This window comes from Cydia amplana, chromosome 6 (assembly GCF_948474715.1).
Source record: "Cydia amplana chromosome 6, ilCydAmpl1.1, whole genome shotgun sequence".
NCBI classification, from domain to species: Eukaryota; Metazoa; Arthropoda; class Insecta; order Lepidoptera; family Tortricidae; genus Cydia; species Cydia amplana.
The window spans coordinates 7,656,234-7,669,436 of NC_086074.1; the positions used below are offsets into that span (position 1 = coordinate 7,656,234).

The 13,203-nt window shown below is 37.1% G+C and overlaps 1 protein-coding gene across 1 annotated transcript; it reads left to right on the forward strand.

Annotated features, from left to right (window-relative positions):
- Positions 1–4,813: 4,813 nt before the first annotated feature.
- On the forward strand, positions 4,814–9,362 carry LOC134648764 (secretory phospholipase A2 receptor-like). The gene is made up of 5 exons (XM_063503311.1): positions 4,814–4,982; positions 5,058–5,321; positions 6,591–6,785; positions 7,370–7,621; positions 9,126–9,362. The coding sequence occupies exons 1-5, from the start codon at positions 4,922–4,924 to the stop codon at positions 9,317–9,319; spliced, it is 966 nt and encodes a 321-aa protein (XP_063359381.1). The 5' UTR covers positions 4,814–4,921; the 3' UTR covers positions 9,320–9,362.
- The last annotated feature ends 3,841 nt before the right edge of the window (positions 9,363–13,203 follow it).

Sequence of the window (13,203 nt, forward strand, 5' to 3'; positions counted from 1 at the left end):
TTATTAGACTGTGCGGAAAGAGTCGTGGAATGTATTGGTTCCCATACATTTCACGACTCTTCCCTTTCCGCACAGACTCTACGTTCGCTTAGCTACATTCCTTAACTACTAAAAAAAGGTACAAAATGGCAGCTTATTTAATGTATTCGTTAGTTTGGAAATAAATGAACTTTTGGCCGAGCTTACTCTATGGGAACAATATAAGGTAGACGAGTAATGTCGCCATGCACGCAGCGATACGTGAAGTATACAACCTAACCTGCCTCTAGCTGAACTAATGTAACATCTGTACAGTCGTCACTTCACCGAAGCATGTTCTAAGTAATCGATCAACAATATACTGCCCGTATTCTAGCTACATCCAAGAGAAATGCCTTATTTTGCGGTACCTGTATTGCGTACCTACATTGTTGAAGAATGAAATCATAGTATATAGATAATAAAAAAGTAATAGATCTCAATTACCCATAAGCGTTCATACTTTAGGCATTTTCTCGTCGTTTTCTGGGCATTCTTATTTTTATCAGAGGGGCAAGCATAATCGCTTTTATTTCTTACATAAAGTGACCGTCCCTTACTGGCGACACAAGTGTGAACAGGACGAATGCTTTAAGTCTGACATGAATGCGATAATGCTATGATAATCGTTGAGTGCAGGTTTTTGGTAGCTGGATGTATACATGTTCTTTGAATACAGTGTCCGTCTCTTAACATGTTTGCAAGTGTTAGTATAGTTCGATTTCATTCATAGTGTTCACGGGCAATTTCACTTAACTGTGCACCTTAAAGCGCGACTTAAGTCGTGTTTCAGTAACGTCTAACCGTTACATACCTGACAAAATGTATGGGATCTGACATTGACCGTCAGTTTTGTAACAACTGCTAACTGGCCGTTAAAGGTGCACAGTTAAGTGAAAACGCCCTCACATAACATTCATATCATCGTCGAACACCAAACAACATAACGAGTACATAATCCGTTATAATAATGTTAGTGTCTCTAGGTGCGTGTTGATTGTGTCTTCTTTACTAATGAGTATGCCACTGTGTCGTGAGTCTACATTACACGTATGCCTGGGGTTTTGGAAAAGCATTTCTATTCTAATATACGTATGGTATGAAGTTGCATGACGATCGGGCTTGCACCGCGGGCCATGCGCTAGTCGCTTCCATTCGATTATGTTCTAGAAGTAGGCGATTCCTAATAACGAAGCACAAATGTTTATTGGAGTATCTTATGCGTCTATGAGGCGTTATTCATAACGAACACACTGCCATTGTAATCGTATGTTGGTGCGGTATTGTATGCGTGAGATCATTAGCAGGTTTTCTATTGGATTTTCAGTTGTTGTGAAATGTTATATAAAAGACAGTCTTTGGACTACCTTTACGCTATACGATGCCTTATGTAGGCGCGGGCGGGTCGCCGCACCTCGTCTACAGGCAGCCTGAGGGTCTACCGCGAAAATCGTATATCAAAGTTTCTTTATTTGCCTTTCTAGCTCGAATATGCAATATTAATAGAGAGACAGATAACGAAATTTCGATTTTCTCGGTAGGCCCTCTGAGTCTGAGGTGAAGCGACGGCTCGCCCGCGAACTCGAGTTTGTGACAAATATAACTGCCATTCGTTAAGTAATAGTTATACATACATGGTTCGATTCGTCGCGTAGTCACATAACTGATAGCTTCGTAGTTTTCGGCTTCGTCGGTGCACAGCCGGTCGTATTTGATACATATTATTCAATTTCTAAATTGTAATAGATTTATTAAGTATGTAATAATGTTACATGAAAAGTAATAAGTAATGAGATACCCTAATATAATTTGTGTCTTAGCTGGTAAAAATATTAGTATGAAAATAAGTTTGTATCGCTTATTGGGATAATAATGTAATAGTGAGACGAAACACAAGCATGGAGGCAATTCGAGCGACAAAGTCGCAGTAAGTAGGGGGGGTTAACGCGCATGTGGCACCTCTGCAGTTGCAAGTGCCCGCTTACCATCAAACGGACCGTATACCTGTTTGCCACCATGGTAGTTACAGTGCAGGGGGTAGGTTGGGAGACGAGGACGATAAGACTGGGCGAGGGAGCAGGATGGATAATTCAACCTGTTGCACTTCATTGCCTTCCTGAATCTATTTAGTTTGACAGTATATATGTATGAGTAGGTATCAGTGACCAACCGTGGCACATCCAGTCTATTACATAGTGAGGACTATAGTGTTGGGGAGTCTACGTCGTTTTCAGTGAAATGTTGTACATATAGGTACCTTTAGATTCTATCGTCATATGTTTGACATATGTTTAATTTTATTCATCTAAGAAAGTACAGATGGCTGTTGTTATTTTTATATAATTTGGGTAGAAGTATATTTTTTGTAAATGACCTCTGTATTTATCTTTTGTAAGCTTTGTAAGCCATAGGGACTTAGATAAGTGAACGAGCTACGAACATTGTGATTGCGAATTTTTTTAATTTGTATCCACGGCGATATTTTTGTTCTACGCGAATAATTATAATTTCCAATTCGACGGATTTTTTCTTAATAATTTTTGTTACTTCAGAGTGCAATATGTACAAATATTTACATATTAAATATAATGTACAGTCAATTTTTAGTTTTAATGTGTCACCGCAATATCGCTGAGCATTATTGAATGCCACGGGCCGCATAATAAACTACCTATCACAAGTGGGTGCGACGTGCAACTCTCACTGTTGTGTTTGTCTAATACTTAAGTGATTAATTTTATATAGATGGACTAGGTGATCTTTGTATTTAAATTTGCTAATTTTTGGTAGCAGATTAGATTTGTTTACTTGTATAAGATGAATAATGTACATTTTGAATTGATTTTAAAGTGATTTAGTTGTTATTTAGTAACGAATTGTCTTATTAGGTGTAACTGGCAGCCTCGTGGACGGGCTCGAGTCCACTGATACCAGTGTGATTGTGCAATGTCGTTTAGAACAATTGGGTACTAACAGCAACACACTTGGCCGACCGTTAGAAGACCTTACCTCTTTGCAACAAGGTTTAAGAATGGTCAGTTAACTGTGTCGACGATGGTACCTCGGCCGGCGGACGCGGTCGACCAATAGCTTAATGGCTGAGTAACAACTCGGCCTATCCTGACAAAAGCGAGTCCTCGCGCGACCGCGTCCGCTCGCCGCAGCTAAGGCCACTCAACACACTTCTAGTGCCACGTCGAACGATATGTGAAGGCTGATAGTAAACAATAAGGGCCCATTCCGTGTTCATCGAAACACAATTTCGTATTTTATTTCGTATCTTACTGTCCGCAATAATTACTCTTTTCCTCGTTATTACTTCGCCTTAGTAATTGTTTACCCTCTGTTTTGTATGATTTAACTGAAGTGGTGGAGCGAATTAGTTATAGGGAACAGACATGACGATATGTTAAATTTTAGAGAGTCAACTTTTATAAAAGAATAATAACTACAAAACAAACCAAGAAAAGGTGTGTACAAAATGAGGAAATTTGTATGAAACATTGTTATGCGAATAAACTTACACCTCAAGATAAATATATTAAAAATTATAAAAAATATTCTTGTCTTTTATTTACTCCTTTACGTGTTATAATAGTAGTTTATGCAACAGTGATATAATAAGGGTTCTTAAAATTCAAGGGTCGAAGTTACAAAACGAGACGTAGTCGAGTTTTGTAAAAAAAGACCCGAGAATTTTAAGAACCAATTATGAGCTGTTGCATACATTACTTTTTCTATGACAGCTGCAGCAAAAAAAAAAGTTATTATTAAAAAAAAAGAGAGTTATTATTTAAAAAAAAAAAGAGTTATTATTGTAAATGAAAACATACCTCTTTCAATCAAGATGATCGGAACTTGTATCTTTAAAAAAAATAAAGCAGTTGTATTATACTCATAAGATGACTGCTAGCAGTCATCTTATGAGCCTATAGACAAAGCATTCAAATGACATTGCTTTAGATATCACTGTCAGTCATTTAATTGACACATTTAAGTGCTGGAGTAGAAAAAAAAACTATTTGAGTAAAACCAGTTTAAATCTTGTTTTAAACATCTACCTAATCCTAGTCATTTTATTAATAACGTAACGAATTATAATATTTATTAACTGTCAGTGATCGACTTACGAAACAGTCATAGTAATTAGACCAAGATGAGTCTGCAACGATTTTTAAAAATATATCTATTTGTTCGCACATAAATATCGACAGCGCGTCACACGATGACAATGACAGTGCATGCAACTAAAGTTAAATATGGCGACCGAGCTTTGCTCGGAAAACATAAAAACTCTAAACGCGTTTTCCCAGGGATTAGACCTAGCTAGATCATTTTTTGCCCCCAAAAACCCCTATATAGCAAATTTCATCGAAATCGTTACTCGTTAGAGCCGTTTCCGAGATCCCCGAAATAAAACAGTCAGCCTAACCCAAACTCAACACCGATTTGGCAAGCGGTAGTGTGGAAGTGCCTACATACTACATAAATGTCAAATTTACTATAAAATAAAATGAAGTGCCACTGTCGCTCCAACGTCGTTGCACAGTTAGGTTGGACAGACTTTACTAAATTCACGGGTATTTATGTATGACCAAGCTAACAAGCAAAAAAAATCAGGCAATTAAATTTTATATTCCATCTTAAAATCTTGTGACCAACCTACATAAATTAAGTTACAATATTTCTTGCAACCGGTTCGCCAAAGCGAATAAGTATTATCTGGGCGTTTTTCCTGTTATGCTCGTTAGGTCGCGACGACATAACACAGGCCAAGCTGGCCAAGTGACCACTGTCCTAGCGTCTTCATTGTAGTACGAATCATCGGACTGCACGCGTGTCCGTACCAGTAACTTATGACTAAGTCGTGCCTGTGCTTTGTTTACATGCTGTGATTTTCATCATGAGCTCGCTCAAGACACTGTCAGTGTTGTTATTAGTGCAATTAATATGCCAGTGTTCACGTAAGTGTTCAAAACAATGATTCAGTTAACGGATGATTGCGTATTTTATCTTTTAAGCGCCTTTTTCGGTTTTAGAGGGGCAGCAGAAGAAAACTTTCTTCCGGAAAGACTACACTTTCATAGAGGAGTCACAGGCGTTTTATAAAATACATACGATACACAGGACGTGGTCTGATGCGAGGAAGAGATGTGCCATGGAGGGGGCCAGTTTGTTCTACGCTGAAGATGAGGTAGAGGCAGAGGCTGTGATGTGTTTATGGAATAGAACACAACCGTTTTCGTGGGTATATGTTGGAATTTCGGATTTGTTGGCGAAAGGAGTCTGGGAAACAATTGACGGTGAGTGCCCTCCTAACATATTATCAATTGTAATATAAAAACACCCATAAAAATAAGTTAATGCTTGATTTGCTAATTTAGTCAAATAAAGAATCAACGTCAGTGTTACGATAGGATAGGTATCTTAACAAACTAAAGCTGAATTAACTTAGTCCAACGTACATGTACACATATGCATTTTAATTTAACGCAACCAGACATAACAACGATGTTTACCAACCAAACGATCACAAGCTAGTTAAATTTTAATAAACAAATTAGGTACCTAACATATTGACATTGATCATAATCAGTTGACTGGTTTTTTATGTAAACATATTTTTTTTATACATTTGAAAATTTATATCTAACCCTTTATTTAAATGAACTTGAAAAAATTTTGACCTTTTGATAAGCCTAGTTATTGTTTTTATTTTTTTATAGCTGATAGCTGCTAACATTTTATTTAGGCATAAATAAGTTGATCATTCACGAAAACATGGGTATCAAGCTCACTCCCAGATCCGCTGTCCCACTTCTGAGGAAAACCGAAATTCGCAAATTGCGGGGATCTTTCTCTTTTACTCTAATGAAGGCGTAATTAGAGTGTCAGAGAAAAATGCCCGCAGTTTGCGAACTTCGATTTTCACGGTTATAGCCCTGAGCGAGAGAGAGAGGGAGAATTGTTCCGATTTACGCGCTACTATGCCCTCTGACAACGGGTGAAAATCGAGATTACTTACAACGTTTGGCTCGATCAAGTGTAGGTATGCGTTTATGAAACCTTTCACCGGCACCTTTCCACTTTCATAAAACAAGAAAGCCACAAAATATCACTTTGGCCCCGTCATTTTGGTTCTTCTCTACCTATATGTCTTGTTAATTACCTATATCTCTTGATTAGTTTTTTATGTAGAGTAAGACGCACTCAGGTGCCTAACTAAACTATAGTAATTTCAGTGATTAGCTAAGTATATCGTCTGAAACGCCACTCATTTTCCAAACCAAAAACTAAGATGCTGCAAACGGAAGTCAGACCACTGATCTACATGATATCTATATTATATGGCGTTATTCATAAACGTCTGCTAAGTTAATCAGTTGATGATCGTCGTTTGTCGCCTATCTGCGGCGTGCATGTTAAACAAATGCAAGCGTATAGGAGCGGCCTTAGTGCACGCTGCTCAAATTACTTGTGAGCCCGACGCCACGCTGCACGCCCCGTCCACTCAGGCCTTACACTAAGGGGGTATGACTCTAGGTTGAAGTAACCATAATTAACATTCCCAGGTCGTCCAATACTAGACGTGTTCAGCAACTGGGGTCCCGGCGAGCCGAACGACGCAAACAACGTGGAAGACTGCGTGATCTGGCGGCGGGAAAACACGCTCAACGACGACCGTTGCGACCGGAAATACCCCTTCATCTGCAAGAAGAGTCTGCTCGATCTGGATTGGAACACGCTTTGTGATATGCCTGATCCCAGTAAGTTTAAATCTATTTTCTACGCACTTCTTGATGGAGCTGTTCCAATAAAGCAGGGGTCTCCAAATCCGGCCCGCGGACAGCTAACGCGGAAGCCTCCGGTCCGGCCCGCGGAGCGCAGCGGAGGCATAGCCTTAGCTACCTATGCCTGTCTCACAAACCTAATCCTACAGATTTTCCGGCGCAAAAAAAACCGATGGTGGCCCGCGTGAAAGTTTGTGGAGGTGCAATCTGACCCCACCAGGTAAAAAAGTTTGGAGACCCCTAAGCATCCTAATAAGGAGGCTAAGGCCGAAAGTTAAATTTCTTAAATAATACTACTAGAAATCCTACGTGCAATTAATTATAATTGACAATGCGGCCAGTTGGGGGATTACCGGACAGCAAACCTGTTGAGGGAAATCCAAACCGAAAATATTAACACACATCGTTACATTAGGGAATATTTCGAACTATAAATAGGTATGCTTTCGTGGTGATTATAATTTCAGATTTTCTTTTCCTATTCGTTTCTCTTCTCCGTGCATGACCTGGCATGTTTTTTTCTTTCGACAATTTTTTTTTATAACAATCGCAAATTTCAGGTTACCACTACAATAAGGATTTCGGCAAATGTTACAAGTTCCACCTCTCCCCAATGAACTGGACGGACGCCCACGCCGTGTGCAGCGCAGAACAGTCCTATTTAGCCGTCATCAACAGCCAATCTGAGGCTGACTATCTGGTCAAGATCACCGAGGAAGCCCCGAAGAGCAAGGTTAAAGGGAACTTCTTGAGTGGAGCGGTCTATCTTGGCTTTCACAATAGGGAAAGTGACGGGTGGAAAACTATTAAAGGTTAGTCTTTTTATGCCACTGAGGACTATCCTAAAGACGGTGAGATATTGGGCTTTTAAATTTTGATCCCTCCTTTATTTGTCTACAGAGTTCAAAACTTGATTTAGGTAGCTTTGTAGTTTTACCTACACTACATTGCCTACCTACAACTAATTACTTAAAAGTTAAAGATCTATGATTTTGCACGCAGAATTTTTACCCGCCAAGATCTAAAGGCCTTCATACGCTCTTATACATGGTCCTTCGAGCCGGATAATTAACATACCCGTATAGAATCATATTTTTTACACAAAACTTTAGAGTCTGTGCGAAGAGTCGTGGATTGTATAGGGCCCCATACATTCCATGACTCTTCTCTTTCCGAACAGATTCTAACAGCTAAGCTAAGTTACGACTGGGTAATATGCATTTCTTTTCTTTCTTTTTATCCTATCACCTATTTCAAGGTTGGAATTTGTATACTTCAACTTTGTGACTTCAACAGAATTAATAAGTATAATAATTATAATAAACCTGAGTAGAATTGAATATAATCTAAGTGGGTACCTACTTAAGACGTGACGCACTTATTTATTTGTAGACGTGAAGTCACTTACTTAGTAATTGACTGTGTTATTGCAAAATACTTGTTACAATATTATTTTCATTGGGCGAATATAGGTCTAATCATGTTACTTATGTTATTGTATATGCGGCGCGTCGTATTATTTACTTAAATACCTAACTACTTACAGCAACAATCTTGACAAGTCTACACATGTAACTCTTTGAGATTTCTAAAACGTATTTTTTTATTAGGATGCCTCTTCTTCTAATCAGTTTGCCAACCCTGAGGTAGATGAACAGTATAAATCCAGACCTAAAAAATTGAAAGTACCTACTAATTTTTGTGATTTCGGAGTTGGTCCCATAGAAAAAGTTGTTCAGTATAGCCTACCTAATCACCTCGCACAATACGGCTAACGGTCGAAAAATGACCCTGTATAAAACACTTGTCGGATCGTAACAATAGGGATGATGACACATGTTGAATTTTATAACAAAATCTAGTAAAATAGATAGCAAACGAGCAATTTATCACAATAATGTGGATATTAAAATAAAATATTGAAAAATTAGAAAATTACAGGACCAGAAAGTTTCAAAATTTAAGTTTTTTTTAACTTCCAAAAACGATAAAAGTAAGGGTACCATTCGATTCCTTACATTTCATCCAAAAAAATATTATATAGCAACTATAGGTATACATAAACGCAATATTTCACCGACAAAAACGCAATTTTCTTGTTTTGTCCATACTACAAGATGGGCGATGACGTCACGGCCTCTGGCCGTTTTGTATAGGGCGTTTCGCGAGTGAAGTGCGACTGTCGGACTTTGACTACAATTTCTGACTTTTGTGTTACTTTAATGCAATGGGTCCCATATAGACATTTGATCCTAAAAACAAACCCGATCGATTGATACCATAAAAAAAATTAGTCATGTAGCCTATTGTTATCAGGCACCTCGCTAGAAGACAGCGGCTACACGGGCTGGGGCAACCAGCAACCAGACGGCGGCGACAACGAGACCTGCGGCTCCATGTTCTATAACGGCCGCCTGAACGACCTCGGATGCTTTCAACGGTGCTTCTTCATATGCGAGCACGATATAGGCCTGCTTACTGGCGCTATAGAGGAGAGGTTTGGGGACTGAGTGGTAGAATTGGACCAAGTTAACTCTGTATAGACGTTGCAATGACAGTGTCGAAGTGCATTAACGTCAAATTTCTATGAAAATAGATATGGCACTTTATCATAGTTGTTGTAGAATTAGCTTAGTCCAACCATAGAGAAATATACTAAGACAAGAGTGCTCACTACATATATCAGTTTTTCTCGATGCTTGATGTCCACACTGAAAATAATAGTCTTTTTGGTACCAAAACTGATGTATGGAGTGAGCAATCTATGTATTTTTTTCTCTATGGTCCAACTATATTTAAGCACCTTAGCAATCCGACTGTCATTTAACTTTTAGTTACTTATAACTAAAAGTTAAATGACAGTCGGATTGCCAAGTTTACTACCTAATCTGTCATTTTACAACAAAACCAGGTTGGGAGGCAGAAAAAAACTTTAAAAAACAATGAAACTGGCACTTTAGTATCTGGGTTAATAAAACAGAGTTGTATCAATACACAAGTTTTGTATCTGCACTGCAAACTTGTGTCGTTCATTGCCATTGATAAAGTACCCTAACCGGTGCTAAATGTAGATTAGGTATAGGTACGTATGTAACTACCTATTTATGTTTTAATATTCATCCCATTTGTAATTTGGTGTAATCAGAAAAACTGGATGCACCGCGACTGTGACACTTTGTTTAATAAATAAAAAATATACCGAATCGTAGAAGCCAAATGTACCTACATAATTTTAATGATAAACTTTGTTTATTACACTTAATCTTTTGTATGTTTTATTCCAACGATATAATATAAAGTACCTACTTAGTCTTATTTTGTCTACGAAACGTTTAACATTTTTACACGTCTGCCAATAAAGGAGTATAGTAACGGCACCAGTCATGGGACATTTAAGGGGAAATTTGGAGTATTTGTGATATTTCCCTGATACATGTAAAAGTTCTACCGCTTAGCTTGTTAAAAGATGAATATCCTATCCTTCTTTCATGTTTCAGGCGTGTTGTATCAAAGATACTGCAGTCAGTTTCCACATAATTAATAAATTAAAAGTATGTGTTTTTTCTCCAGTCATGGACACCAAAGCTCCAGTAATGGAACCCCGGTAATGGACGTGGATCCAGTAATGGGCCCCCTATAATGGGCATACCCTATCAGTATAAGATATTGGAATAGGGAATAAGTTTTTGGCAAAATAGTTATTTTCGATACAAGTGCGAAAAAGAGGAAATTCGAAACGAGTGGTGATAAATTAAAACACGACCGAAGGGAGTGTTTTAAATCGACACGAGTTGCGAATTACCTATTCGCACGTGTATCGAACAACGTTTTACAGTACATATGACACTTTAAAGTTTCGACATACGCACGAAAAGTGCTATTTTATGCACTAGTGCGGAAAAGTAGCCCCATATGTACTGTAAAACTAGTTATTAGTCATTTTTGTCACCCGATTGCATTGTCATCCGATTTGCATACGTATCCAAAATTTCAACTCAATCGGAAATCCGAAAGTGGCTCAAATGCCATTTCCAAGATTTGAACCACACTAACTAATACAGGATGGATTTCTTTTTGGGTCAGTGAGGGCAGCTACCACATCCCGTGCTGCTACGAGAAAATGGTCTTAGAAGACCTTCCCTCGATTTCAAATTAATGAAGATTGGCTTTTACAGATTTTGGAAAAAACATACAGGGTGCGAGGAAAAGGTAATTTTTGACAAACTTTTTTTTTTGATGCCAATCGATCCCATTCCTATTGAGGATCAAAAGCTTGTATGGAACAAAAAATAATTTCCGGCTAGAAAAGCCACAAATCGAGGAAAACATTTCCCATACAATTTGTATGAAAATGAAAACTTTTATTTTTCACATGCTATTTTTGTATGCCAATCGATTCCATTCCTATCCAGTCTCAATAGTATTTTTGGGGTCAAAATTAAATTTCTCATTTTCTCCATAGTAAATGTATGGAAAAAGTTTTTATTAATTTGTGGCTTTTTAGTACATTACCGTAAGTTGACCCCAAAGAAACTATTGATACTAGATAGGAATGGAATCAATTGGCATAGAAAAATAGCATGTGAAAAATAAAAGTTTTCATTTTCATACAAATTGTATGGGAAAAGTTTTCCTCGATTTGTGGCTTTTCTAGCCGGAATTTTTTTTTAGTTCCATACAAGCTGTTGATCCTCAATAGGAATGGGATCGATTGGCATCAAAAAAAAGTTTGTCAAAAATTACCTTTTTCTCGCACCCTGTATGTTTTTTCCAAAATCTGTAAAAGCCAATCTTCATTAATTTGAAATCGAGGGAAGGTTTTCTAAGACCGTTTTCTCGTCGCAGCACAGGATCTGTTGGCTGCCCTCACTGACCCAAAAAGAAAATCCATCCTGTATAGAAACTAACAGGGCAAGTTAAATAAAATTTTGTAAAAACGATATTAATTTATCCGAAGTCCGAGGAGACCTCCTGACATAGTTCGTACGAGTAACTACATTATACTTCTGTATTGTTTAAACATGAAATTACGCCATGGCAAGCATCATTATGTAAATTATCCCATCATAGGAGGTATGCAGTTTTACAGCTCCTATAATGGGATTGGGCAAAATACCACTATTTTTTATACATCTCTAGAGTCATAACATAATGTGTTGTATACCTTATCTCATGGTAGATGCAATTAACAAAACACATTCTAGTTTACACCAAGTAATAATTAACTACAATTTAATATATGAACTCACCTCTCTTAGCGAAGTTGTTAAGAATTCTTACTGGTTATTTTTTCCAGTGACACGACAACTTTTGGGTTGGCGCCAATTTCTTAAAAAGTAACCGAAATTAATAAAAAGTCAAACTTAAACAGCTCTATGACTCTTATTTATGGTAAAATATTGCCAGTGTTTATAAACTACTTTTACATACTTATTTTAGAGGATTTGTGGTTTTATGTCCCATTACCGGTTCCACGTCCATTATAGGGTCCATTACTATATAGGTATTTCTTATCAGGGTTTATTTAAAGTGTAGGTATGTCTGTGAGTTTCTTTAATGAGCTATTTATTTTGCCTCATTATTTATTGCACATAATTATCTAGTACCTAGGTACTTATAATATCAACGGGTAGGTACGTAGGACCATAAGTTTGCCATGAAATAATGTTCAAAACAATAACTTGAATACTTTATTAAGTACAAAATATACAAACGTAACATATAGTGTTCTAGCAAAATACTACGCTTACAGAATATAAACGAATGATTAAAGCTGATCGTAAAAGTAACTTTGAGTTTTCAAAATACGTCCACACACAATTAAATGTGCTATACCAAAACATTTTTAAAAACAAAGTACTTTAACTGTAATTAACTTACCTATACCTACTTATACTTAGATCGATTATTACCTATATGAGCAAATATACAAACAAACCAAGTAGTTACAGGTATTTACATTAATTACAGAATCATTATTAATGGTTACTATATTAAAAGAAACAGTAGTAGTACTCATAATGATTTATGTACACACTTTGCAGTCGATTTTTTTACCAACGATGTATTACATAAAAGTATGTTCTTATATTTGTAGATTACCTATACAACCATTATACACATTTTAACTACCTATAAAAAGCGTTAAGTTTTAAGAATATCTTGAGAGTATAGACAAGCGCTTCTCCATACAAGCATGTCCTCATTTTCATTTTATGAAAAAAAAAAAAACAATTTATTGTGTATTAACCGTAGTATGCCCCTTCGTTTGTCATTTATTGATGTTTTGATTATTATGCGCGGAGCGAAAAACAAAAAATGAAAGCTTTCTAAAATGTACCAATCAAACTGGGGCATAGCTACGGTTAATATACATCAAATTGTGTGTAACAAT